The following is a 26,852-nucleotide window of genomic DNA, read 5'->3' as shown; positions in this document are numbered from 1 at the left end:
ATCTCACCATGGGATGGGGAGTCGTGAGGCAGTTCCTTGATGGGCCATGAACAGGAGATAGCCCAGGAGCGAGTTCTCGATGGGTCAGGCGATAAGGCCTTGTTGTGCCCATTGACAGGAGATAGTCCAGAGGGGGGAGGCAGGGAGCACCGCCCCACCTGGTCTCAACAGCTCCTGAAGATGGTAATAGAATACTTTTTTTTTTTTTTTCCTTTTGGCACATTTTACACTATAACCTTGGACAAAGAGAGAGGCCTGAGAACAGGCAGTAAATATTAGGAGGGTGGTAAAGGATGGAGACGAAAGGATGAAGTTGGCAGCATAACGAATGGGTACGAAATGCTGTGCATGGGGTGAAGCGGCCCTGAAACTTGGAGAGAAGGGCCTATCTGCCCTCGGGGAGAATTTGCAGGTGCCAATAAGCTTCTCTATGGATTAGATCGATGGAAAGTAGGTGCCTCCAACCAAAGCCCAGCCGTAGGGCGCTGCCTGAACCAGAAGCAGGAGAGACTCAGGACTTTAGTCCGTGCCGAAGGAGGGAGGGGGGTCTCTGGGGCTTGGCAAGGGGAAATGGGAGTGTTGTGATGAAGAGCAGCTGCAGAAACAGCCCTGCAGGGGACAGGGAATCAGCAGAAGCTCTGATAAAGTGACCCAGGGACGGTGCTGGGGTCAGGCTTTGCAGAGCGAGGAGCAGGCGCCGGGCCGGGCTGGCACTCGCTGCCTGCTTCCTCCCCACTTCAAAGGCTTTGCACATCCTTCGTACAGGAACCAGTCTGCACCAGCAGCAGAACCACCCGCCACCAGTCTCCCGAAGGGCTGCGCGCTTTGGCCAACCGCACGGATCCTGGAGAGCGGCGGGAGGAAGATGAAAACTTTCTCTGGGCTGGGCGCTGTCAGCCAAGAGCTGTCACTGCCGCAGCAGAAACTCTCCCCTCCTGTAACGGAGGAGACGCCCCGTATCTTCTTCGGAGCCACGCTGACCTCTTTATGAGCCCTCCGGCACTGATGGGCACATGCTGGGGATCTGCCTCCCCCACCCCCAGCTCCCCAGCTTGCCAGCTTGTGCATTTTTGCGTGTTTTCTCACTAGGTTGGCCCATTGCCTTTAAAAGGCTAAATGCTCCGGACTAAATTTGGTCATGCAGCTCTGCATGGTTCCCTGGAATGTCCTCGGGTTTCAGGCTCCTCTGATAGCACCATTCCCCGCCTCCCGCTGGGCTCCATTGGCTTCCCAGCACCCGAATCACGGCTTGATCCTGTTATTGGCCAACTCTTGGACCGAGGGGTGTCCCCTCTTTATAACTACTATATCCCGGGCTGCAGCGATTGAGAGCTGCTGAGATTTAACACTTCAGCACCTGCTGCCGCTGGGGGAAGCAGTGTTGGAGCTTCGGCTTCTCTTTTTTTTCTCCTTCCTTGGGTACCACACACAACCGCAACCGTGTCTCGCCAGCGAGCCAAGATGTCCAAAGTGGCCAAATATCGGCGACAAGTTAGTGAAGATCCAGACATTGACAGTTTGTTGTCTACTCTGTCTCCAGAGGAGATGGAAGAGCTGGAAAAGGAGCTGGATGTGGTGGATCCAGATGGAGGCATCCCTCTGGAGCTCAGTCAGAAAAACCAAACAGAAAATTCCTCAGCTGGCCCGCAAAACTGCGACACAATGCTCAATCACTGCGAAAAGGAGACCAGGAAACTCATTCAGAGGGAACGCTCGATAGACGTAAGTCACATCTCCCCACGCTTGAGCTGGTTTCGCGAGAAGTGCAGGGGCATACCTGGGAACTCGGCTGGGCTGTTTTAGGGGACGAGACGGAAAACACGAACCCCGAGAAAGGCATGCTGTGCTCGCGAAAGAGGAGTAGCTGTCACGTAGAGACCGGAGGAGCAAGGCAGGTGGCTGGTCCGAGCACTCTGGGAGGGAACAGGGTGTTTCATGAAATCGCAGTGTTACTTGCAAAGCCAAAACCTGTGCTGGTGCCAGGGATTTTCTCTCTGCCTCCGCTCTGACATCCTTTGGCAGGGCTGGGAGCAGAGGTGGAACTCCCAGAAGGCGGCTGGAGGGGCCGGTGCAGTGACAGCGATCCCACGGGCTGCGTTTCTTTTTCCTTCTGTTTTTTTCCTTTGGAGATCTCCGGACTCTTGCTCCTTTCAGTTCCTCTTGTGCAAAAGCTTAAACAGTCTCTGGTTCTTGTGGAATAAAAAAAGTTTGCTGCCGTGTGGAAATTGCCCCGAGAAGCAGGTTTTGCCCCAAGCCGTTTGTTTCGTGTTTATTGCTCAGTTAAAATTCATGGTTTGATTTGATTTGGGTGTATTTATCGCCTTCTCTACACCTGGCAAAGCTTTTAATAGCTTGCTTTAAGCTAGAAAGCTTCGTGCCAGTCCCTCTCCTCTTCTTGTGCCTTGCCTTAGTGGGAGCCAATCCCACTTCTCTGTAACATTTATTAACCTCTGCACTAAGAATATTTGGTATGTGCTTCGTGCGTGGGAGGCTGGGAAGCATTTGGTTTCCCGACTTTTTCACGGCAGGCTGAGCCAGAGAGTGAAAGAAGGAGACTCTTCAGCTATTTATCTGTGTAGTCATGGGCAGATTTCATGCCCAAGGCTGGATTTGCATCTGCTCTGATGGGACAGGGCCGAGGAGTATCAGCAGCGTAAGCAGAGAGCGGCTTGTGTGGATCCCCCTCTTAACGGACCGCTCTGGCTCTGCTTCCTTATCTATTCCAGGTCACCCAGCAGCACCCTGGATCTCCCAGCTGAGTGATCGAGCTCTACCTAGCCCCTGAGCGCTTGGAGATAGCTCTTTCTGATGTGTATGGTGTTTACTATAGGAATGTCCTTTCCTGACTGGAGCCTGGGAGAAAACGGGGAGAAAAAGATGAAAATTGCAGCTGTAGGAGAAATAAATGAAGGTTTCTTCTGGAGACCTGAACAAGGGGTTAAATAGTTCCCCCCACCCCTCTCTAAGCTTGCACGCCTGGGAGCTTTCCTCTGGCTGTGAGGACAAGGCACTCGCAGCCTTCACCTTCTATATGTGGCGTTTGGCGTGGGCTGGGGGACAGAAAGGGCCGTGCCCCTCGCCACGGGAGCCCTGGGTTTGTTTCCCGACTGGTGGGCTGGTGGAAAATTTCCCCGTGGTGGGAAACTGCAGGTGCTGCAGGACAAACCTGCCTGGAAAGGGAAATGCTGCTATATAGGACCAGTTATCCCAGTGATGCCACAGGGGTTTTGCACTGGTTTGCAGGTGATTGTAGCTTGCAGCCAGCACTGAGAGCTGACGCTGATCAAAGCTGCTTTTTCAGGCAGGAGGAACTCTTGCATTCGGCCTCACTAGTGATGCTATTTTGTTTTCAGCTAGGAAGATGAGGAATTGACTGGGAATTGGGATAGGGAAGTGTCCGTGATCAGGAGAAAGGGAGGAAATTTGTGGGTATTTGGAAAAAGAGAGCTGGGCAACGGTCTGGTTAAACACTACGTTGTTTGGAAGATGCCTGAGAGCGTGTGTGGTGTTGTGCTGCGGGAGAGGAGTCGGGATGGTGGCGAGGGATGGCCTGGGGAGGAGAGGTGCCGCAGGAGAGGGCGTACAGCTCTGTGGCTGGCGGGGAGGGCAGCAACGGAGGCCCTGAGAAAAGCGAGCGTTGTGCTCTCCTCTGAACTTCAGTGGCTTGGGGCCATGGAAGACAAAGCAAGTTGGCTGCCCGTCAGATTTGTCAGTGAAACTGGCCCCGTTAGATTGCATTGCGGTAACTGGATATGGCAGAACTGACTTTCTTCTTCTGTTTCAATCCCTGGAGGCCAAGAAAAAAATATCCTCCACCCTTTCCTCCTTGGCATTGTTAGCACCTGGGATTAGCACTTAGAAAATGCCAGCCCGCAGCGCTGGCAGGTCAGCCCATGCTGGTGGTGGAGCAGGGCCTTTGCTCCACTGCAGGGCATGAGGACAGGATGGGATGGGATGGGACAGGACGGGATGGGAATGGCTGGGATGGGGTCATCAGACCACAGCAGCAATCACAGAAACCAGCCCAGGAAGCTGATGGTTCCCTGCATCCGAGGAAGCCACGGGGCTGTGTTTTGCTGCAGGTTGGAGTGAGAACATGGAGCCATCCGGAGCATCCTGGGCAGCTTCGGAGCTCTCACCCAGCTCCTCAGAGCACTGAGGCCTCTGATGACAACCCCCTCTCTCGTATCAGTGGATTTCAGGCAGCGAAGCACTTGTGCCTGCCAACACAGGCGCTGTGGCTGCACACCCACGGGGGATGCATTCCCCCAGCCGAGTGCAGCCATCACCCCCTCGACGTCCGTCCCTGTCCCTCTCCCTCGATGGCTCCCACCAACTCAACTCACGCAGCACCCGGCGTCCCCGATTCAATTCATCGAGCAAAACCTTTGCAGGCGAGAAGCAGACGTGTGAGCACGGGAGGGAAGCGCGGGCACAAGGGCAGGGAAGGAATGGGAGGTCCTTCCAGCGGGACTGGCCCTCTGAACATCTGGAAGATGTTATCCTGCGTCGGTGATGTCTCTTCAGCAGGAAGGGACAGGAGGTTAGATTCTTGTCCTTGAACTACAGGGAGTGTGTAGGTCTGTAGCTGCCTTGCGTGGAGGCACTGAGGAGAGAAGATATTGGGGGGTTCCTCGTCCAGCTCCTCAGCGGCACCTCGGGCTGCGTCATTGTCGCTAAAACTCCCTTTGCAGGTTTGGGAGGTGATGGGGTCGCAGCCCCTGCAGTGCGACGGCCACTCCGGCTCCCCGCAGCCTGCCAGGACGGGGGCCGGGGCAGCATCCCCGCGGGGCCGGCAGCACGCTGACCCGAGCTGCTGCACTCCTGTCACCCCATTATTTTTCCTCTCCCCTCCTGTTCTTCCCTCCCTCTTTTGCCCCCTCTGCGCAGTGGCTGGTGGGACGTTGTCTGTTCGCTGGGATGTGCGGGAACTTCTCCCAAGTGCAAAATAAAGTATTTTAAAGGGAATGTTTCAGTTTCTGCCTATCTCACAGCTCTTCTTGCAGTCATTGCTCTGTCCTTGGACTGGCTCTAGGCACCCCCATTCCCTCCTAAATATTGGGAGGCGTGGGTATATTTAGAAATATTGTAACTCCATAATAACACATCTTCTTAGTGATGAAAAGGGCAAACTTGGGTAACTAGGAAGCAGTTTATAAACAGCCCAAAATAGATGTGAGCTTTGCCCTAACTTCTCCGCACTGGGAAGCCAAATTCGCATGTTGGTGATGCATTAATTAATTAATCTTCATTTTGTATTGCTAGTGAGTAAAAGTATACCCGTCAACCATGGAGCTTGGGACGGCGCCTGTCTTCAGATGCACTCAACAAGGCCTTGTTGTAGGCCCATGTATCATGGGAGCCAGAGTTAAACTAATATTCATGAGTAGATTAATGAAGAGATGATTTCTAATAGCTCATGGCTCTTTACTGTAGCGGGCAAAGACATAATGAGAGAGAAATCTAGCTTAGAAACGTGCTGTAAAGTGGAAGCAGAGGCGTTAGCTGAAGGATGGTTTACCTGGGAACACAGCTGGCTCATCACTCAAAAGATCTCCAGAGGTCCCTTCCAGCCCCTACGATTCTGTGATTCTGTGAAATCTTTGTGTCCTGCCTGGGATTTCTATCCAGAAGAGGAAAAGCTGTCTGTGCCAGAGGACAGGGGCTCCGTGCGGGTGTCTCTGCAGGATGGGTTTCTCTGACAGCTGAGCTGTATGAGGAGGTGGGTTTTGTGAGAGCTACTGTGGTTTTGTCCAGTTCTTCCTCTGCTGTTGGTCACATCTTCTTTAAAGAGCGTGTGTCTGTACATATAGCACTATGATACACGCCCTGGAGACACCCTGTGGGACCCGGTGGTTTGGTTGCCATATCCATAGCAGGTTTTACTCTTCAAAGCATGCTGCAAAATCCACCTGCTGCTGTTCTTGGCTCTCCTTGGATTCCCACCTGGCCTCACCTCCAAAACACTGAGCCCCTCCTTGTGCTTTCCTTCTCCAGCACCATCATCTTCCTCAGGAATGGACGGAGCCTCCTTCCCTCAACTTCAGCTGTAAGGAGAGGACACCTGGATGTCCCAGTCCCATCAGAGTCCCCAGCTCTGCCTCCCAACGGGGCTGCCCTGATTCCGTGCTGCTTCAAGCACAGATGGCTGGGAAATTGCATGGAAGTTGTGTGTGGGGGCGTTATCCTGCTGATGGAGGGGATTCATTCCAGGGCCACAAACCCACTTCTTTTAGCAAGATGCTTGCATGCATAGTGGATGTCTCTTTCTGTGTAAGCCTGGGGACCAGCTTCTTGCAGGAGAAGGCTCTGAACAGGAGACTTTGGATGGCAGGGCAGATGTGCTCAGCCCTGGCAGGTGGTCCCTGTATTTTTGTCTCCTGAAGGCTGAACACCCTTCCCGCTGGAGAAGTTGAGGTGGCTCAGGCGAGTGTTTCGCAACACCTTTCCCCTTCCTTTCAGATGTCCCACTCCCTACGTGCACTCCTGTACAGGCAAGACACCCTCCTGTTCCAGCATCCTTATCCCTGCAGGCTGCTTTGCCTGGCCCAGAGCTCCTGGGGGTGTCCCCATGTGCCCAAGCACTCTTCACTACAGGCTGGATACAGCCGACAGCGAGTGGTGGGACAGCGTTCCTATGGCCGGGTTTTGATGCAGAGGGAAAGGCTGTGACCTTGGAGGGAGTTTACTTAACCCACATGCAGTGTATTTGAAGGATGCTGGTGCCGGAGGGCAGCAGGTCCTATTGCCACGGAGAAGGATTACAAAACTCCTTGGGCAGGTCTTGTAAAAAGTCCTGCCTTCCTTTCCATCTTGCTGAGGTGTAGGCGTGGCGCTGGGTGGTGTTTCACCCAGTTACTGGTGGCTGTATGTGGAGAGAGACACCGTGAAAAGCAGAGATCCTTACCAGTGAGCCCTTCTTCAACACCACAGGAAAACAAGTTGGTATTTAAATTTCTTATTAGTGCTCAAAGCTTGTCATCTTTTCATGAAAATACCTGGAGGAAAAACGAGCTCCACATTTAAATAGCTGGGACAGACTCAAGGGAAATTGCAAACGAGGGAAAAGAAGTGGTTGTATCATTCTTTAAGCATCTTACCAGTCCATGACTAACACGTATGTATTTAAACTCTGCTGTTCTGTTTATCAGCTGGTTCTGTTGATGTGCCAAGACCGTTCCTTCTCTCTTCTGAGAGTCTTCACCGATTCCCAGCTCTCGCACTTCTTTTAACCACGTCCCGCGCAGGTCTCCAGCAGCCTGGGTGCCTGCTTTTCCCTCGTCAGAGCAAGCTGTAGTTCTGCCCAGCTCCTGGCCTCCAAATGAGATGTAAGGGGTGGGTGACACTGGGGCACCCTTCCTCCTGGTGCTTCTCCAGGCCCACGCTGGGGTGGGCAGGGGACAAAGGTGTGGATCCTTCCACCAACACGCAGTGGGAATGGAGCTGGCGGCTCTCTGGTCTTTGTGTTACTCCCACGGACGATAGCCAGGGATATCCAAAACAGTCACACATTTTGAAGGAAACTAAAGGTATCGAGGCGTTCCTATTTGGTCCTTGAAGGAGGCCACAGGTGGTGTCTGCTCTGTGGCCTCTCCTCTCTCCTCCAGGAGAGCCCTTTTATTTGTCACCTTCCGTTGTTCAGAAATGAAAACTGCTGTTGTCTGCACTCGGGTGTTTTGTTCTTCCCCTCTGAAAACCCTGTAACGAGAAGGACGAGCATCAGAGGCGAGCGCTGTCAGCCAGCAACAGACGATAAAACAGACCTCCAAGGCAAAAAGAGAAGCAGGAACGATCCCAGGACGGGCTCTGCAGCGCAGAGAGCGGCTGGAGCAAGTGAGGGGGCAACGGGCCCAGGTTTGAACGGCGTTTCTGAACCACCGGTGCAGGAAGGAACCTCGCGGCCAGATCAGTGGTTTTGTAACGCCGCTGGGAAGCGGTGGCAGAAACCTTGTTTTGCCGTGACCGAGTGGCAGCACAAAGCATTCCCAGCGACTCGTAGGTCGTGCCGAAGGCACGTCCCCTGTCTGGGAGATACTCAGCCCATCTAAGGGCACAAGCAGGAAAAAAAGCTGAATTTCTAGTCGGTCTGAAAAAAAAACGAGTAAAAAGCTGAGTCCTGTATTTACATAAGCCACAACTGGGATGCAGACAAATCCGTGGAAATGCTTGGAGTGTTTAGCTTATATGGGCCGAGCTCCTCAGGAGGTTTATTATCTGTTTATGTTGAGCTGATAAATAGACATACAGAGAAGGAGAAGAGCTGGGATCCTTTACGTCTCGCTTTCTTTCGCAGCGTTATGACGTCATTTGCGTGCTAAAACGGTCTCGGTGACTCAGCTCCCAGCAGGACGCTGGGATTAACCGGTCGTGTCACTCAAGCCCACCCTTTGCTGTGGTGGGAATCGCAGCACGACGGAGCGAGAGGACCTCGCTTCGCAAGGGGGAGGTATCAGGGCACGTGTTTTGAAGTCAGGTGTGGACCGGCCACACCGTGAAGTGGCCTGAGTCCTGCTCAGTCCTGTCCTCTGCCCAGAGCGTGGGGCAAACAAGGTTGGGCTCAGACAGGAACGAGAGCTGCAGAAGCGCAACGGGAGAGGTGGCAGCCCCGGGGTCACAGGGGTGTTCTGGCGCCTGCAGCCAGTTGACGTTGGGTTGAGTAGCCCAGGGCTGAGACACGATATTTGGGTCAGGGTTTACGCTGAGACCCGCTGGGTGCTGCCGAGGGCTCCGAGCAGTCCTGCCTCCTGACAGGGGGACCGTGGCAGAAGGGGGACATGCTCTTTGTGGGAGCCAGCACCCCCACAGCCATGAAAGCTGCCCGCAGCAGAAAGGGAGCTGCAGTTTGCTTCCTTTCAGGGAAGATCTTCAGTTTCTGAGAACCAGAGATCGTGACTCCTGGCATGCCCTGCTTTATCTCATTAAGTGCTGTGTTCTGGGCTACAGCTCCCACGTGGTGCAGGAACCCAAGGAGCCAGAGCTCCTGTTTCTCATAAGCTATTTAGGGGTTTTGACCAGCAAACCAGCTCTCTGAATTTGGCAAGTAGGCACCTGGGGCTGGGGCTCATCTCACCTGCTTCAAAGACCTTGATTCACCCTGGGTGCCCGTGGCCACTGGTGATGCCATAGGGTGTGCGTGATGGTCCCATGGACTGGCTGATGGGACCCATGGGAGACCTGCACCAGCAAGGGGCCTGGAGATGCTTTCCCTATAATCCCAGGAGGCTGGAAGCCAGACGTTTCTCGAGCATCCAGCCCCCGTGAGGCAGAGGACAGGAGACAGGATTTAAGGCTCACCAGGGCTGAGTTGCCGTTCTTCTGATCCTAAAAATCTGAGGAATGCTTTTCGTGGGCTGCCCGCAGAAAGTCTGCTGGCCAGGAATCCAGCCTTCAGGTGGAATCGCTGACGTTCACTGCCCTTCGCAACCTCTGCCGAAGAGGAGGCAACCGGATTAAAGGTCTCATCTTGGGAATATCCAGTTCAGCTGTGGCAGTGCCCAGAGAAGGGGGTGGGAACACAATGGATAGAAGAGAAAAACCCTGACTTCTAAAACCAGATTTTGTTAGAGAAGCAAAAGTTTCCATTTGCAGAGTATCCAGCGGCTTTAAGGGCTTTCTGGAAAATGGCTGCATGTCACTGTGGAAGGGCTGGAGCTATTCTATTAAAGGAAACCCAGTTGAAACATTTGTTATCGGCCCTAATCCAGCCATGAAGGCAAAGCAAGAAAAAAGTCAGGGCCAGAAGTGGTCCAGTCTCTGGAGAATAGCCCTGCATCTCAGGAGGAGGATGTTTTCAAAAACATTGGCCTGGGAAGTGCAAAGAGGCAGTGATATTTGGGGTCAGAAAGGTCTGAGCAGAAGGGAAGGGGAATAACTGTGTTCCTTGTTAAAATAACAGAGTAATAGCTGAGGCGGGACAGGGCAAGAAGTTGTTTACATCGCTCTGGGCCTTAGCACATAGAGCATGGCCGGGGGGGTCATGCTAGGTCTGCGTGTGTCCCAGTGCTGGAAGCCAAGGTCCTTTCACCCTTGCTTCATGCCAAAAGAATCCAAATGTGCCAAGAGAGAAACTCTTTGCTGCCTGGGAATGGTCCTACCAGGGACCCCATCGGCGCCAGAGCTCCGCGGGGCGTACGGGGGCTGCGAGCAGGGTATCTCACGGCACCGACCCGTGATGGTTGCTCTCAGCCAAGAGCCAGGAGGATTGCCATGGTGCTGCTGCAGGTAGAGCAAGGCCAGATCCCCCTGTGAGTGGGTGGGTGTCACGTAGACCTGGGCTCGGCTGTCCTGAGCAAGCAAGGTCAGCAGAAGCCTCGTGGTTCCGCTTCCTCCAGTGGTCTCCGGCAATCCAGGTTTAGTGACTCTCAGGACTCGGCCAAGGACACGGCATTTTTTCCAGGAATGTCCTTGGCTCTGAGTTGTCCCTGTGTTACTCAAAACTGGCTGAGGAGTGGAGGAAGGGGGCAGCTTGGCCAGCTTGTTGTGATTTAGCTTGGCTCCAGCAACCCTCTCACATGCCCAGAGCGTAATGGCAATGGGCACCCAGGGACGTCAAGTGCAAAACAACCTGCCGTTGCCCACTGGCCACCTCAAGGGACTTCTCTGTGTGGCGGGACAGTCTCAGGGGACATCCCTGTCCCTGGGAATTCTTATGTGGCTTGTGCCCAGCCTCCTCAGCCCCCTTCACCCACAGTCACACCGAGGGGTGGTGGGATGGTGGTGCCTCACTCACAGACTCTGGCTGGGATTTGGGGTAGCTGAGCAGGACGGAGGGGATGTGGGGCTCCTTTGGTGCCCACACGACTAGGTAAGGGTGATGGAGATGCCCAAGGTTAGAGCTGTGGGTTTGATCTCAGCTCTGAAGACTTATTTAGGACTTGGTAGCGTATGTAGGACAGACTGAAACCCCTCAGGCAGTGATATCAGATGGGCTCATTAATTATGGATCCGTAATTACATCTAAACCCTCTATTTCAAATAACCAAACCCTGCTTCCTTGCCTTGCCAGTCTGGTCTGGGAGCTCCCAGCTGACCAACCATTTTTAGTGAGCTGTCTCGCTGGCTCTCAGAGGTCTCCCCTTGTCCCTGGGGCTTCCCCGCTTCCCTGCTCTCCCGCCTCCAAAATCCCTTCCAGCACTCAGGATTTGCATGGGACCAATGGAGCTTTGCTGGTCGGTACCTGTTGCCTAAGCCATGCCCTGCCAAGAGATGAACTGGAAAATGTCCTGTTGGCTGCAGGAGGACTTTGTTACCCCAGCAGAAGCTGGGAGAAAGGGATAGTCTCTTGGCCTGGACTTTGTCCGCCAGCTCTACAGCTCTGGAGGGATCCTGGTTGCTTTGCAAGGAGCCCAGCTCTGGGTAGAGCTCTCTGTTGGTGGCAAAAGCCACGTGCCAGGCAGCCAGCGTGCCAAAACGGCTCTGCTGGTGGCGTTGCTGGGGAGGAGGGCGGCAGTGAGTGGCAAGGAGGAGACACGTGGGCTCCAGTGGGCTCCCGTGCACATGCAGGAATTACCCCATCTGGCTGGAATCGTTCCCGGGTTAGTTAAGTACGGCTGGTCCAGTTGCCCTTCCGCAGACGTCTGCCTCTCGGTTTAGGAGGGCCGTGCACTGGGGTGGGGCGGTTTGGTTACAGGCGGTGGTGACTCCTTGGTGCTCGGAAGGGTGTAGGCCCAAGAGCTGTGCCCAGGAGTGGCCGTGCAGCGCCACTGGCTCAGCTAAACAGGTGCAAATTCCACCACGGGCGGGCAGTTTCTGAAGGCGCCGACGCTCCTCGTTCTCCCCTTGCGTTCCTCAAGAAGTCCCGTAGCTGCACCCAGGTGAGGACCGTGCCCCTCTGTGTCCCCGTGGCCACCGGCAGCGAGCAGCAGCTGGAGCCGTCGGCCACGTTGGAGCTAACCCCGGATTTTCCAGCGGTGCTGATGGCTGGGGTGGGCCTGATCCCAGGATCAGGCTTCCCCTCTCGTGCTCTTGATGCTGCCATATCAGCTGCGGGGATCATGTCCCACAGCTGGGGGATGGCACCTCGCAGTTGGCTTCCAGAGGCCACAAGAGCTACAGGTGACATCAGAGACCGAGTCAGTGCCAAGCCTGCAGGTTGAGTTCGCTCTTTCTGGAGCCATTTGACCATGAACTGGAGGCGCAGGTTTGGCCCTGAGACCTTTTGCTGACAGTCCCGTTTCCTCCTGGGGTGCAGCGTGCCGCGTGTCCCCAGCAGTGACCCTCATGGAGGAGCCATCCTGGACTCTCCTGGCTTTTCAGCCAAGCCCTCCTTGAACCCAGATGGGGCACAGCTCCCCTGAGCGAGCACGGAGCAGCACATACCCCCCCAGGGCTTCCATCCTTACATCTTGTTCTTTAGCTGAGCCGAGCACACGGCTGGCATGGTGGGGCGGCATGTTCAGCCTGGTATTCTGGGCCATGAAGGACTCTTCCCAGGACATACCTCTGAAAATAACTGCAGGCTGGTGAAAGCTGGTCCCTTCCAAAGACAAAACATTTCTTCTACAAATATATTTCCATATGTCCCCTCTGCCAGGGACTGATGGAACAGCAGCAGCCAGGCTGCAAAGTGCCCCTTTCCCTCCGGCTTGGGCGCAGACTTTGCGCGTCCCTGGGTAACCCATCCTTTCCTCTCCTTTCCAGCATGTTCCCCTTTCACTTAGAAACCTGCTGGTGGGCACGACGGGGTGACCAGCTCTCATTCACCGTGCTGAGCAAACAGCCAGATGGGTACCTACCACCCAAGCAGCGATTTTCTACCCCAAAATGAGCTGCAAGGCTTTCGGGGTGGGAGGTGAGAACCTCCCTCCGCCGTCACATCCCCACCACCCGCAGCAGATCTCGGCAGTCCCTCTGCTCCACTCCCACCCAGCCGGCTCGGACGGCTGCTCCATCCCCAGCCCCATCCCTTGCTCAGTGTCGGGAGCGGTGCTGCGAACGCTCGGATTCCAGGCAAGAAGTTCCCAGTCTCCTTTGCCTTTTAAGGAAACATCTGAGTGGGTTTGAGGGTTACAAATGCTAACAAGCAATGGCAATGCTCATTTTAGTCTATTTAGAGGAAACGGGAAGGCATTTCAGTTCATCAAAACACTGGTGATTAATCAGCCAAGTACCAGGCTGTTTTCATTAGGCTTATTTTTAAAGGTCTGACACGCTGTGTAAAAATATTCCCCTAATAATCGTGCTCGCAGCAGAGGGAATGGCACAGGAGGGGGTGCGGCGGCACTGGTTTCTAGGTATCCAAGGTAAATATGTCAGCGCGGCGGAGAGGAGCAAGCAGGCAGGACTCAAGATGGCAATGGAGAGGGTACAGGGCTGGTGCTGGCTGCTGCAGGTGGAGACAGCCTGGCTGGTGGCCTGGGCTGCAGGAGAAGGTGTGCGGGTGGCTGCGGGGACAGCCAGGGTTTGCAGACCAGGGGGAAGGATGCATTTCTCTTTCCTCTTCTGCACTGTCCTGCCACGCAGCTCCTCTGCCGAGCTCCAAGAGCTGCAGCAATGTGCTTCCTTTCCAGCCCAGAGGTGAGGACTTCTGCACCATCCGAGCTTGGGCCGGTCTCACCACCTGGGACTGGCACCTGCAGTGGAGCTGGGGTGGTGGGACACGCCGAGAGCCCGGGGATGGGTGCGAAGGCAGGAGGGGATGAAGGCACCCTCCCTCCTGGGCACGTGCGTGGCCTTGAGAAGGGCCAGGAGCGGCTTCTGTCCTGGCTTTAGAGATGTCCCCAATCTCCACCAAGGGACAGACAGTCTCCCGCAGGCGGTGGCAGGTTGGTAAGAGTGACCCTTGGTTTTAGAAACACGGATCTGATTTCTCGCTTGCGAGTTTTTGCTCCCAATTCCTCCTGTTCTGCCGCTGCTGATGGAGCCGGGTGCTTCCAGAGGGCCTCCCCCAGCGGGGCCAGGGCTGCCATGATCAAGGCGGCTCTGCATTAAATGAAACCGCTTGAACACCTCTGACCCCTTGCTGCCAGCCAGCGCTTTCTGCAATAACCCACAGCTCTTTGACGAGATCCTTCCAGCGCATCCCAAATTTGCTGGACGCACGTGATCCCGTGAATGCTGCCTGCGGTGGCAGTAACGCCCGCCGCCAGTCCCTGCCTGTCCATTGCCTTCCCCTTGCCCCTGCCTGGGCACACAGCAGGCTCCTTTTCCCCCAGCTCCTTTTCCCCATCCTGCTGTCTGGTTCCAGTGCCCTCTTCCCACAGACCTGCCCCGTGCAGCACCTGGACACATCCGCGGATGGACTCTTTAATGAGAACAGCGCTACCGATGTGATCAAGGGACATTCCCAGCACTTGCAACAGCAGCTTTGCTAAGCAGGGATCTGCTCTGCATCTTATTTTGCTCTAGTTTTGTCTTGTTTGGAGAAATCCATTGCCTTCTCTGAGCGTGGGAGGTGCTGTAGGTCCTTCTCTCCAGGGTTTTCCTCCCTTTCTCCAAGATCTGCTCGTTCCTGGCCGAAGCCTTTGCTCTGCTTGGTCTTGGATGGCCCAGGGAGCTTAGGGGAGACTCGGGGCTCCCCACTGTCAAGTTGTGTGAGCTTAGGCTGGGAAGGAGAAGGCTTTGGGGAGCAGCTGGTGTGGATATGAGGCTGCTGGCTCTGGCTCAAGGAGCGCTCAGCCTGTGGACGCAGAAGGGCTGCAGAGCCCTGGGGAGGCAACTGTCTCTTCTCACAGGGCCCGGCAAGAAACCTCCAACCTGGGACATCCCCAAACACCTTTGACAGGCACCGCTGGGCGTGGGTGTGGGGGCACAGAGCAAGGCAGCAGTGTCCTCATCCCACACACCCCTCCTGCCCAGCCTCCTGCCAGGGCGGACACGGCTCTTCCTTCACCGAGGTGCTTCGGGATGTCACGGGGCACCCTTGCACCTTCCCAGCCCTGGGAACAGGGCACGTCTTGGTGAGAAGAGCCACCAGCTCAGTGCCAGAGGAGGTGGCGTCACCGGCTCCCCACAGCCCTTGGGACAGGGGGGTGCTGGCATCGGGGCACCTCTGGGAGCCCCATCCCTGGCCCCTGGGGTCTGCAGCAGCGAGGGGCTGTGTGGACGCACGGGCGGGCTCTGCAGCAGGGGTCTGGCATATGCCTTTCTGTCGCCTGTTTAGGTCTGCGCAGGGGAGCCAAGAAATCTCTCCGCTAAATAAACAGCTCTCTCCTCCCAGATGGCATCTGTTTATACGCCAGGTACAAACAGTCCCCACGGCTGCCCCGCTCGCAGCCAGGCCAGTTCTTTCCACAAAAAAACAGTCCCCGAGGGCCAGCAGTGCCGCACGCTGGGAAGGCAGAGCCGCGCTCTGCCCCGGCACGGCACCACGGGGCCCTGGGCTGCGGAAGGCACCGTGGCTGGGGCATCGTCTAGAGGAGGAGACCCTGACTGCAGACCAGGGTGTCTGGACTCTGGTTTGGGGGTTCAAGGCACTGGGTGAAGCCCAATCCTAGCTCCTAGCCCTGAGAGGATCCAAGGAGCTCGTAGGGGTATCACAGCTGCATCTCCCAGAGCCATCTTTCTTCCTGCTTTCCCTGAAGTCCTAAAGTCTCCCCAGCAAAGATGGCATTTGCTCTGGCACCCCACCCCTTGGTGCTTCCTTCTCCCGCAGTCAGCATCGCTCTCAGGTCACCAGCATCGCTGGGGTCAAGCTGAGGACAGCCAGATTCATCCCGCAGCGGTAGATCTGAGCCTGACCGAAGCGTGGCTCTGCAGCCGGGCTCCCAGCTAGCAGTGTCTCAGCATGTCACCCTCTGCTCATCTCTGGAGAGAAGCCTCACGGCACCAGCTGGCACGCAGAGCCAAGCCGTGCTGCCAAAGCCAGGCACCCAGGAAGAGCCAGGCCAGCCGTGAGGGGCAGGAGCTCTGTGCTCCCCGGCTGTGGAGCCGGGAGGAGGAGGTTTAAACTGCCAAACCCCGACGCAGACTTTACGGTAGGATCCTTCTCTGTCAGCAAACTTGGTCCCAGTGTCAGGGGTCCGTCTGCCTGCGGTGATCTGTTCGTAGTATCGGCCCCTCTCCATTGGGAGTGGAGGTGTCTCATCTCTCACACTCGGGGAGATGAATCCTGCCCCAGTGCGCTGCAAAGCTCTTGGTCCTTTGCCTGCATCACTCCAGGCACATGAAGAAATGACTACGGTGCCACAAGAAAACCAACAGGTGCCGAGCTGCCGTCAAAAGCTTTGGTTGCAGAGGCAGAACACGTCATAACGGTGCTGGTGGGAGATTCTTCCCAGCCCCATCAGCCGTGGGTGAAGGCTGCAACGAGGCACTTGTTGTGTCTGGGCTGGTTGTGGTCAGCCACAATGCACAGAGCAGGCTGTGCCAAGGGTGAGGTGCGGCTGCTCAACAAAAGTACCAAAACTTACCTGAAAAGGGGCTTCAACTGACAAGAGGTGGATGATCAAATGGCCCTAAAGCGGGAAGAGGAAAATCCTTTGCTGCCAGAGGTAGTTTGTAAGAAGATAGCCATCAAGCCCTGGGGTTGCGTCCCTCTGCGTGCAGGGAGGATGTAGTCACTGCCTGAAGGTCGGCGTTGGCGAGACAAAAGCCAGGCCAAGCTCCTCCTGCCTAGCAAAGTCCCGCAAACACAACAGTGGCATCGTGATAAGCATGAAAGCAAAGGCAAAAGTTGCTTTCGAAGAATGAGTATGCAAGGAGGCAGACGAAAGGACAGCGCTGGGGCTTGCCAGCCCACTAAGGAATGAGCGGGCATCTTGGCTGGGTTGGAGATAAAAGAAGAAGCTCGGGAGGTCCAGGGCACTGCTGCATGACTCCTTGGCACAGAGAGACGGGGAGAGCCCAGGGGAAGGGGGTGCCAGCCGCAGCGACACTGCTTTGCCCAGCGCATGCAGCAAAACCTGCATCCTTCCCCAAGACCACCCCAGCTACGCTCTTCCCTCCTACCATGCCCTTGGCCACTGGAAGAAGATGTGCTGGGGAAACGTCATGCGTTACAAAGCGATAAACACCGTGTCCCCATTTCCTCGGTTTTCTGCAGGGAGCTCAAAAATGCAAGTTCATGTTAAAAGGAGGCGGGTTTCAGAGAGCCCAGGTGTGACTGCTGGATCACAGCATCGCCTGTGTCACCGGCTGCGGATGCTCCCTGTCCAGGCCAGCGTGAGAAGCGTGTTGGGCTCTGGACTGAGCAAAGCTGCAGAGCATCCAGCTGGGAACCATTTAGGAAAGCTGGGAAAGCAGCTGGGGTTCCCAGAGGTACAGGCATTAGATCCATCCCTGGTTAAAAAAGTGATTAAAAAGAGGGTAACTCGTAGGAGGTACGACAGGAAGGGCACAAACAGCGCCGTCTGCTAAGGGAGGCGCATCCTGCGGCTGGTGAGGTTGTCGTCTCTTCAGCGGGGATGAAGGAGGGCATCCCGCAGACCTTGGAGCCCTTTGGGAAGGGGCTGGAGGCAGATGGAGAGCAGAGCTGCCTTGGAGAGCTGCAGCGGGACCTCGTCACGCCTGGGTCCTGCGGGCTCTGCCTACCTTCGGGGCACTCGGAGGCCGAACCCTTCCCTGGACCCAGGACCTCGGCTGGGTTGGCCTGTCCTCTCCCAAAGGGCAGTGCAGGCTGCAGCGTGTGAGCAGGCGGTGGTGGATCACCCCGGTGAGGTGGAGGAGACTCTGGCCCGTGTCCAGGGCTGAACCACCATGATTCGGAGCAGGTCGCTTACCTCCCTAAAGAGTCCTGGCCGCATGTCTGTCCCCCGCCACGGCACAGGCCCGGTGCTGGCTGTCCTCGCGCTCCCCCATGGCACCTCCCTGTTGCCTCCTGGGGCCCCCGCGCGATGCTGTGACCAGGTTTCTGTCCTAAATGCCTGGTTTAGGGCAGCTCATCCCTCATAGGCGCAGTCTAAGACCTTCCTGAGACCGGACTCTCCTCATGCTCCTGTGCATCTTCCCCGGCTGCGGCGCTGCCCCACGGGGCCCTGTGGTTGCTCCTGCGTGACAGAGGTGCAGAGTTGGTGACGATGAGACTGGGGTGGTGAGTCTGGAGGTGGGAGGCGTCTGTCTCTGTAACACCGTGGTGTTTTTCTCTTGTTAGGAAAGCAGATGGAGTGAGAAGAATAAGGGAGCGAAGAATGAAGAAGAAAAGGGAAAGGAGGAAGAAAGGTCCAAAGACCTGTCCCGGAAACGAGATACAAAAGTGGGGAAAGAGTCTAAAAAGGAAGAAAGTGGTCAGAAAACAGACCCAAAAGCTAAAGCTGAGGCTGAGACCAAGACCAAAGAGGAGAAGGCCATCAATGATAAAGTCAAGGCCATGGAGAAAAAGCTGATGGGGAAAGACAAAAAAGAGGAGGAGAAGGGTTCACTGTTGAAGAAGGACACAGGGAAGGACAAAAAGGAGGAAGAGAAGGGCTCAGCTTTAAAGAAGGACATGGGGAAGGACAAAAAGGAGGAAGAGAAAGGCTCGGCTTTAAAGAAGGACACAGGGAAGGACAAAAAGGAGGAAGAGAAGGGCTCAGCTTTAAAGAAGGATGCAGGGAAGGCTAAAAAGGAAGAAGAGAAGAGCTCAGCAGCAAATAAGGAGGCAGGGAAGGACAAAAAGGAAGAAGAAAAGGGTTCAGCATTGAAGAAAGGCGCAGGGAAGGACAAAAAGGAGGAAGAGAAGAGTTTGGGAGCAAAGCAACAGGCAGAAAAAGACACAACAGGAGAAGATAAGAAAGAAAAAGACAAAAAAGAAGAGGAGAAGAGTTCCGCTTTGAAAAAATCAAAGGCAGACGAGAAGAAATCCCAGCCAGAGGCCGAAAAGGCAGCGGAGGAGAAACAAGAGGCCAAGGCGGCAGCCGACAGCAGCCCCTCCAAGCCCACCACCGGCAGCTCCTCGGATCAGGCCAAGGATGACGAAGCCTCCAGCATTTTCGATGAGCTCATAGAGAAGGTGAAGAACAACGACGCCGAGGTCACCGAAGTGAACGTGAACAACTCGGACTGCATCAACAACGAGACCCTGGTGCGCTTCACCGAGGCCCTGGAGTTCAACACCGTGGTCAAGCTGTTCGCCTTGGCCAACACCCGCGCCGACGACCACGTGGCCTTCGCCATCGCCATCATGCTGAAGTCCAACAAGGTGCTGACGAGCATCAACCTGGACTCCAACCACATCACGGGCAAGGGCATCTTGGCCATTTTCCGGGCGCTGCTGCAGAACAACACGCTGACGGAGCTGCGTTTCCACAACCAGCGGCACATCTGCGGGGGGAAGACGGAGATGGAGATCGCCAAGCTGCTGAAGGAAAACACCACCCTCCTGAAGCTGGGCTACCACTTTGAGCTGGCCGGACCGCGCATGACAGTCACCAACCTGCTGAGCCGAAACATGGACAAACAGAGGCAGAAACGCCTCCAGGAGCAGAAACTGGCGCAGGAGCGCGGGGAGAAGAAAGACCTCCTGGAGGTGCCCAAGCCCGGAGCCCTACCGAAGGGGTCCCCCAAGCCATCCCCGCAGCCATCCCCCAAGGCTTCCCCCAAAAGCTCTCCTAAAAAAGGGGGGGCGCCCGCTGCACCACCCCCACCTCCTCCTCCGCTCGCCCCACCGCTGATCAACGAGAACCTGAGGAACTCGCTCTCGCCGGCCACGCAGAGGAAGTTGGGAGACCGGGCGCTGCCGGTCCAGGAGAAGAACTCACGGGACCAGCTCCTGGCAGCCATCCGCTCCAGCAACCTCAAACAGCTCAAGAAGGCAAGTGCAGGGCCGTGGTGGGGTCCACCCGCGGGGTTAGTCCGTGGGCTCAGATCTGAGGTCACGTCCGTTGTCACTTGGGTAGTGGGGAGGTGAGGGCTCCAGTGCAGGGTACGGGGCGCGGCGTCCGTGGTCCCGACCCCTGCGCGGGGCACGTGGCGGGGGCAGATCCGTCCCTTTGCCGGGCACACGGGGTGGGCAGGTCCATCCGTTTGCATCATCCCTTGCAGAGCAGGTGGGGTCAGCAGGTCCATCCCTTGGCAGAGCGTCCAACAGGAGAAGATCCATCCCTCGGCAGAGCCCCTGGGGTGGGCAGATCCACCGCATTCCAGCAGTCAGGTGTGGCTCCAGGGTTGGGGACACAAGGAGAGAGGCAGCTTTAACCTGTAACCCGGGGGATGGAAATCCGGGATGCCCCCCTGCAGAAAAGGAGCGGTGCTACCCGCAGCCAGGGAGGCTCGCAACGCCCCCAACGTGGACCGGCGTCCCGGCAGGCAGGAGCGTGCAGGCAGTGGGTCCCCAAGGTCAGCAAGCTCTTGCCGCCACGGTGGCATGGCTGAGCCCACACCCGCGGCGGGTGGGAGGTAGCCCGGGGTGAGCCCGGAGAGGCTGCGTCTCCAACACGGGTCCCGGGGTGATGCCTTGAAACATCTCACTCGCCCCAGGGGGTTTGTGTCCCTGGCCGGGCTGGAGCGTGGGGACAGCCAGCCTGGCCAAGAGGAAGAGATGTCCCTGGAGTGCTGGACGTCCCCGGCTGCAACGGAGAGAGAGGCCCGGCTCCACCGTGGCGGGTCTGCACAGGGCCCCCGGGCCATTCCAGCGGCCGCTTTCGTGGCTCCCCCGAGTAACGGGGTGTCTTCTCCGGCAGGTGGAGGTACCGAAGCTGCTGCAGTAGGGAGCGGGACGCCTTGCCCCCCGCAGCCCGGCGTGGCAGACCCCAGGACACTCGCCTTTCTCCTGACTGTTGCCATGACAAGCCCTTTGGGACCCTGCAGTGACTGACGCCGAGGAGCAGCGATCTCTCTGGGGCTGACGGATGGAGGAAGAGCTGGACCTAAGGACGACCATCACAGAGGAAGAGCCAGACCTGAGGAGGACCACCACGATCGTTGGAGGAAGACGTTGTATTTATTATTTTTACGGTTGTGAAGCCTTCAAGCTCGCTCTTTTGCCAGCACCGTGCCCCGGCTCTGCCCAGCCGCCCGGAGATGTCGAGGATAGAGGAGGGGTCTGCAGAGCCGGTCGGTACGGGAACCCCTCAGAGCGCACCGAGGGGTTTGGCACCCTCCACTGCGGCTTGGCACCTTCCATCGGGGCTTGGCACCCTCTATCAGGCCTTGGCACCCTCTACCAGGGCTTGGCACCCTCCATCAGGGCTTGGCACCCTCCATCCCAGCTCACCTGCAGGGCCCCCGGGGTGGTCCAGCCTGGGGCGAGCGGAGGGATCCCCCCAGCCACACTTTTCAGAGGGGCAAGGGCCCACCAAGACCATCATCACGCCTTGCCTCCCCACGGGGTCTCCGGGTGGCCAGGGGAGTTTCGGGGTGCAGGCACACAGCGGTGGGGTGCCGACTCATGGGGTGCAGGCTCAACGTCGGGAGGAATCAGGGGCAGGGTGGGGGCAGAGTGAAGAAGGGAGCGGCCGGGGAGAGAGGGGGGACAGAGGCGGTGGGAAGACAGGGCAGGAGGTGGCGCAGGGGCTGGGGCAGGGGAGACCAGTGCCACCAGCAGCCCTGCCCACACCTCCACCCATGGGCGCAGGGGGGCGGGCAGGGGGTGCTGCCTGCCCCCTAAAGTGGGTTTTGGGGGTGCACGATGCCCCCACCCCCCCGGCACCTTCCCGGTGTGAAGCCTGGTTCGGGATTTGTACGACTTGCAGCCACTGCATCAGCAATAAACTCACCCAGCGCTTCCCCCGCCTCGGGGCCCTGCGGCACCCCGGGGGTCCCCCGGGGGGGGGGGAGGGGGGTGAGGCGGGGGGGGGCACTAGGCTGGCTGAGGAGTGGGCTCAGCCCCCCCCAACCTGGGGCAGCGCTCCCCTCTCCTGGCACCCACAGCCCGACCTCTAAGTGGGCACCCTGGGGCCACCCAGACACCCCAGACTGGGCACCCTGGTCACCCACCCACCCAGAACCCCCCCCCCAAACGGGGCACCCGGCTGCTGCCGGGCAACCTGGAGCCACTCGGACACCCCAAAACCCCTGGGGTCACCTGGATCTAAACCATGGTCACCCCAAAACCCCTGGGGTCACCCAGATCTGGGACGGGGTCACCCCCAGGGTCACCCCAAAAGCTCCAAGGTCACCCACAACAGGGCTGGGGTCATCCCCAGGGTCACTCCAAAACCCCGGGGTCACCCCCAGGGACACCCCAATACCTCGGGGGTCACCCAGAACTGGGTTGGTGGCTCCCCCAGGGTCACCCGAAAACCCCGGGGGTCACGCCAAAACGCCAGGGTTACCCCAAAACCCCGTGGTCACACCCAGGGACACCCCAAAACACCCGGGGTCACTCCCAGACACACCCTCAGGGTCACCCCAAAACCTCCAGTGTCACCTGCAACGGGGCCAGGGGGTCTCTGAGACCCCCAGTTACCGGGACGAGACCACCATGCTGGGCCGGGATTCGGGGTGCAGGGCAGCCCCCGGGGGGGGGGGTTCCCCGCTGGCTGGGGAACCCCGCCATGGGCACGGGCCGCGAGGCCAGGGCGCGGCTCCCGAAATGGGGCGAAATGTCTATATTTGGGCATTTTGCGGGCGGGCAGCGCCGCATCCCCGGCGGGCGGGCGGGTGCCGGGGGCGGGGGGAGAACGGGGCCGGCGGGCAGGGGGGGTCCCCGCGCCCCCCACCCCGCCCCGGGCGGGGACGGCGGGGCGCCCCGGGAGTGTTCGGAGCGGAACGGGGCGCGGGGGGGTGCTCCGCCCCAACCGGCACCCGGGGACCGCCTGGAGCCACCCGCTATCCCCGCCCCAAACCGGACCCCGCGGGGCCGTTGGGACCCCCCGACCCGGGACAGGCGGTGTCCCCCGGCGGCCGGTAGAGGCGGGGTCCGCGCTACCGGAGCGACCGCGGTTTACGGGAGCGGTAAGGCCCGGCGGGGCCCGGCAGGGGGCGCCATCCCGTTGCGGGCCGGTGGTTCCCCAGCAGGGGGCGGCCCCGGCGCGGCTGTGCGCGGCGGCGACCGGCAGGGGGCGCGGTCCCGGGATCGACCCCGGCCCCGGTGGTTGCGGGGAGAGGGGGGGCGGGGGGGGGGGGGGGGGGGTGGCGGAGACACCGGGCGCCGCTCCGCCCCGCTCGGTAGCGAGGAGACGGCGCAAGACAAAAGGCGCGGCGGCGGCGGCGGCGGGGCGATGGGCGGCGGGGCGGCGCCATGAGGAGGAGGAGGAGGAGGAGGCGGCGGCGGCGGCGGCGGCGATGGCGGCGGCGGGCGGCGGCGGGGCGCGGCGGGGGCTGCTGAAGCGGAAGCCGAACTTCACGCTGCAGGAGATCGACATCCTGATGAGCGAGGTGCTCAAGTACGAGCAGCTGCTCTTCGGCGCCGCCGCCAGCACCGTGAACGCGTACGAGAAGCAGAAGATCTGGTGGCGGATCACCAACAAGATCAACGCCGCCGGGCGCAACCAGCGCGACATCGGGGAGGTGAAGAACCGGTGGCGGGGGCTGCGCCGTCGGGCGAACGATAAGATCACCCGGCACCGGCAGGAGAGGCAGGGACCCGCCGCCCGACCGGCCGTCAGACCCGGCAACGGGAACGGCAACGGCAACGGCAACGGGAACGGGTCCGGGCCAGGCCCGCCGGAGCTCGGCCCCGGGCCCGCTGCCGGCTGGGGACAGCGGGGAGCCGCCGGCATCGACCCGCCGCTCCTCAGCGTGGAGGTGGTGGCGCCGCACGGTGGGTGCGGGGGGGCGGGGCGGGGACACGGGGGACCGGGACGGGGAGACGGGGATGGGGACAGGGACATGGGGGACCGGGACAGGGACACGGGGGACTGGGACAGGTGCGTGTAGGGACAGGGGATAGGGACTTGGGGACCAGGACAGGGACACCGGGACAGGGACAGGGACATGGGGACAGGGACACGGGGATGGAGACAGGGACACAGGGGACAGGGACAGGTGCGTGTAGGGATGGGGACGGGGACACGGGGGACCGGGACAGGGACACGGGGGTGGGGACAGGTGCGTGTAGGGACAGAGACAGGGACATGGGGACCAGGACAGGGACACGGGGAACAGGACAGGTGCGTGTAGGGACGGGGGCACAGGGACTGGGACAGGTGCATGTAGGGATGGGGACGGGGACACGGGGGACCAGGACAGGTGCATGTAGGGATGGGGGCAGGGACCCAGGGGACTAGGACGAGGCCATGGGGGACCGGGACAGGTGCATGGGGACCGGGACAGGGCCACAGAGGACCAGGACAGGGCACAGGGACCGGGACAGGTGTGTGCAGGGACCAGGACAGGGACATGGGCACAGGGACAGGTGCATGTAGGGACAAGGGGACTGGGACAAGTGCGTGTAGGGACGAGGGCCAGGATATGGGGGGAGCAGGCCACAAGACACGGGGGACCAGGACAGGGATGTGGAGAGACTGGAGCAGGGACACGGAGATGCTGGGACCAGGATACAGGGGTATCCGGACTGTGACAGGGGAACTGGGACCAGGACATGGGGGACCTGGACAGGGGCACAGGGATACTGGGACCAGGACAGGTGCATGGAGGGACAGGGGCAGGGACACAGGGGACCAGGACGTGGGGAACAGGGACATGGGGGACCAGGACCAGGATGTGGGGAGACCAAGACCATGTCAGGGGCACTGGGAACAGGCATGGGGGACCTGGACACAGACATGGAGGATTGGGAGAGGGACATGGAAGACCAGGACCAAGGCACTGGGACCAGGACATGTGTGCGGAGGGACCAGGACAAGGACACTGGGACCAGGATGTGGGGGACCTGGACACAGACACGGGGGACAAGGATAGGGACATGGAGGAGTGGGACAGGGACATGGGCAACCAGAAGTAGGACAGAGACACTGGGACCATGACGTGGGGGACTGAGTACGGGGGACCAAGGCAGGGGTGTGGGGGACTGGGACAGGAACGTGGGGGACAGGGACATGGAGGCATTAGGACTAGGACAGGTGCCTGGAGGGACAGGGACCAGAACGTGGGAGAACCAGAACCGTGTCAGGGGCACTGGGACCATGACATGGGGGCCCAGGGCAGGGACATGGAGGATGGGGACAGGGACATGGGGGCACTGGGACAGGGATATGGGGGAAACTAGGACCAGGACACTTGGACCAGGGTAGGTGCATGGAGGGACTGGGGCAGGGACAGGGAAGATCAGGACAGGAACAGGGGGGCAGGGCCAAGGGGAGGACATAGGCACAGGGAAGAAGGATAGGGACATGGAAGACTGGGACAGGGATGTGGCGGGGAGAGGGATGTGAGTGACAGGGATGTGGGAGGACTGGGACAGGAACACAGGGCACAGGGACAGCAACGGGGGCACTGGGACCAGGACAGCAGGATACTAGGATCCAGCTGGGGACATGACGGGCTGGAACGAGGACAGGGGCAAGGGACAAGGCACCAGGGCAGGGGACCAGGACAGGGCCAGGAGCACCGAGACCAGGTCAGGGACATGGGGGGACCTGGGCCCAGGCAGGGGACTGGCACCAGGACGGCAACAGGAGGGGACTGAGATCAGGACAGGGACAGGCGTACCAGGGGTGGGACAGGGGCATGAGGGGACCAGGATCAGGACAGGGACATGGGTGGATCAGGACAGGGATGTGGGGGGACATGGACCAGGGCAGGGACAAGGGACAGCAGCACTGGGATCAGGACAAGATACCAGGACCAGGCCACGGGTATGGGCGACTGGGATTAGGACAGCGACAACAGACAGGGGGTACTGGGACCAGGACAGGGATAAGAGGGGGCTGGGAACAGGACAGGGACATGGTGGTTTTGGGACAGTGACATGGGCAGGACCAGGGCAAGGACAAGGGACATGGGGGGACCAGGACAGGGACATGGGTGTTACGGTGACCAGGACAGGGACATGTGGGGACCGGGACAGGGACATGGGGGTACCCAGACCACGCAGGGACATGAGGTCACCACATTCAGGACGGGCCTATGGGAGTACTGGGACTGGATGAGGGACAAGAGACACGGCACCACCATGAGGGACACGGGGCGATGGGGATACGTACGTACCGATGGGAGCAGGGCCGGGTGCAGGAGGGGAGACGTGGGAGCACAGGGATGGGGACACGGAAGACGGGGACGGCAGAAGCAGAGGCAGAAGGGGGTCGGGTCGCTTGGGCACTGGGGAGACGGGGGGTCCCGCCAGCTGCCCCGCACTCTCCTTCCGTCCCGCAGGCGTCAAGGAGGAGGCGGTGAAGGAGGAGCCGGTGGAGGTGAAGACTGAGCCCTTCCAGGGCCCGGCTGCTGACAGCATCCCCGGCCGTGGCGCCGAGCGGCGGCTCCCCCGCCCCGGCATCCGTCCCCCCGGCGAGCTGTGCGAGGGCTGGAGCCGGAGCCCCCCGCGCCCCGCTCCCCCCGAACTCTCCCTCGGCGACCTGGGCGGGCAGCAGGAGCCGTTGGGCTCCGATTTCCCGAGCATCCTCTTCGAGCAAGAGGCCGAGCATCTCAATAACTGCGGCGCGGGCGAACCGGGACCCCCCGGGACGATGGGGCTGGTGGACGGGGCACCCGACTGCACCCAGCTCACCCCAGCCGAAAAACGCATCGTCCAGTCCAACGAGCGGCTGGTGCAGGAGGTGCGGGCTTTCCGCCGGGAATACGCCGAGAGCCGCCGGGAGACCACCTCCGTCCTGCGCCTCATCGCCCAGGCGCTGGGCGGCCTTAGCCGCAGCCTGGCCGAAATCCGTGACCTCTACCTCCGGGAGCAGGCGGTCCCCAAACCCTGAGCCCCCCCACGCAGCTGGCTGTGTGTGCCCGTGGCCGGCGGGGACCGCCCTGGGGACAACTTCCCACCCCCACACCCCTCCCCCCCCCCCCGCAGTGCCCGCCTTGCTTCTTCTATTATTTTTATTTTTTTAATTTTTTTTTTTTTTTTCCCCTCCCTCCAGCCCACTTCAATAAAACTCAGAGCTGCCCCCCCCGGCTCCCCCCTCCCCGGGCTCGTTGCGGGGTTTTTG

The 26,852-nt window shown here is 59.1% G+C and overlaps 2 protein-coding genes across 4 annotated transcripts; both read left to right on the top strand.

The window, feature by feature from the left end:
* The first annotated feature begins 1,461 nt into the window (after positions 1-1,461).
* Positions 1,462-20,561, top strand: LMOD1 (leiomodin 1). Of its 3 annotated transcripts, none has more exons than XM_086476651.1 (4): positions 1,462-1,722; positions 18,029-18,458; positions 18,564-19,666; positions 20,535-20,561. In XM_086476651.1, exons 1-4 carry the CDS (start codon positions 1,462-1,464, stop codon positions 20,559-20,561), a joined length of 1,821 nt encoding a protein of 606 aa, XP_086332777.1. The 3 variants fall into 3 exon arrangements, with proteins under 3 accessions (XP_086332777.1, XP_086332776.1, XP_009955791.2); XM_086476650.1 differs by having other exon boundaries at positions 18,029-18,463; positions 18,524-19,666; XM_009957489.2 differs by having other exon boundaries at positions 18,029-19,666.
* A 2,518-nt stretch (positions 20,562-23,079) lies between these two features.
* Positions 23,080-26,621, top strand: LOC147414014 (uncharacterized). The gene is made up of 2 exons (XM_086476698.1): positions 23,080-23,557; positions 26,071-26,621. The coding sequence occupies exons 1-2, from the start codon at positions 23,080-23,082 to the stop codon at positions 26,619-26,621; spliced, it is 1,029 nt and encodes a 342-aa protein (XP_086332824.1).
* The last annotated feature ends 231 nt before the right edge of the window (positions 26,622-26,852 follow it).

This window comes from Leptosomus discolor, chromosome 21 (genome assembly GCF_034619465.1).
Source record: "Leptosomus discolor isolate bLepDis1 chromosome 21, bLepDis1.hap2, whole genome shotgun sequence".
Lineage (NCBI taxonomy): Eukaryota > Metazoa > Chordata > Aves > Leptosomiformes > Leptosomidae > Leptosomus > Leptosomus discolor.
This window is presented reverse-complemented; position numbering and strand designations above follow the sequence as displayed.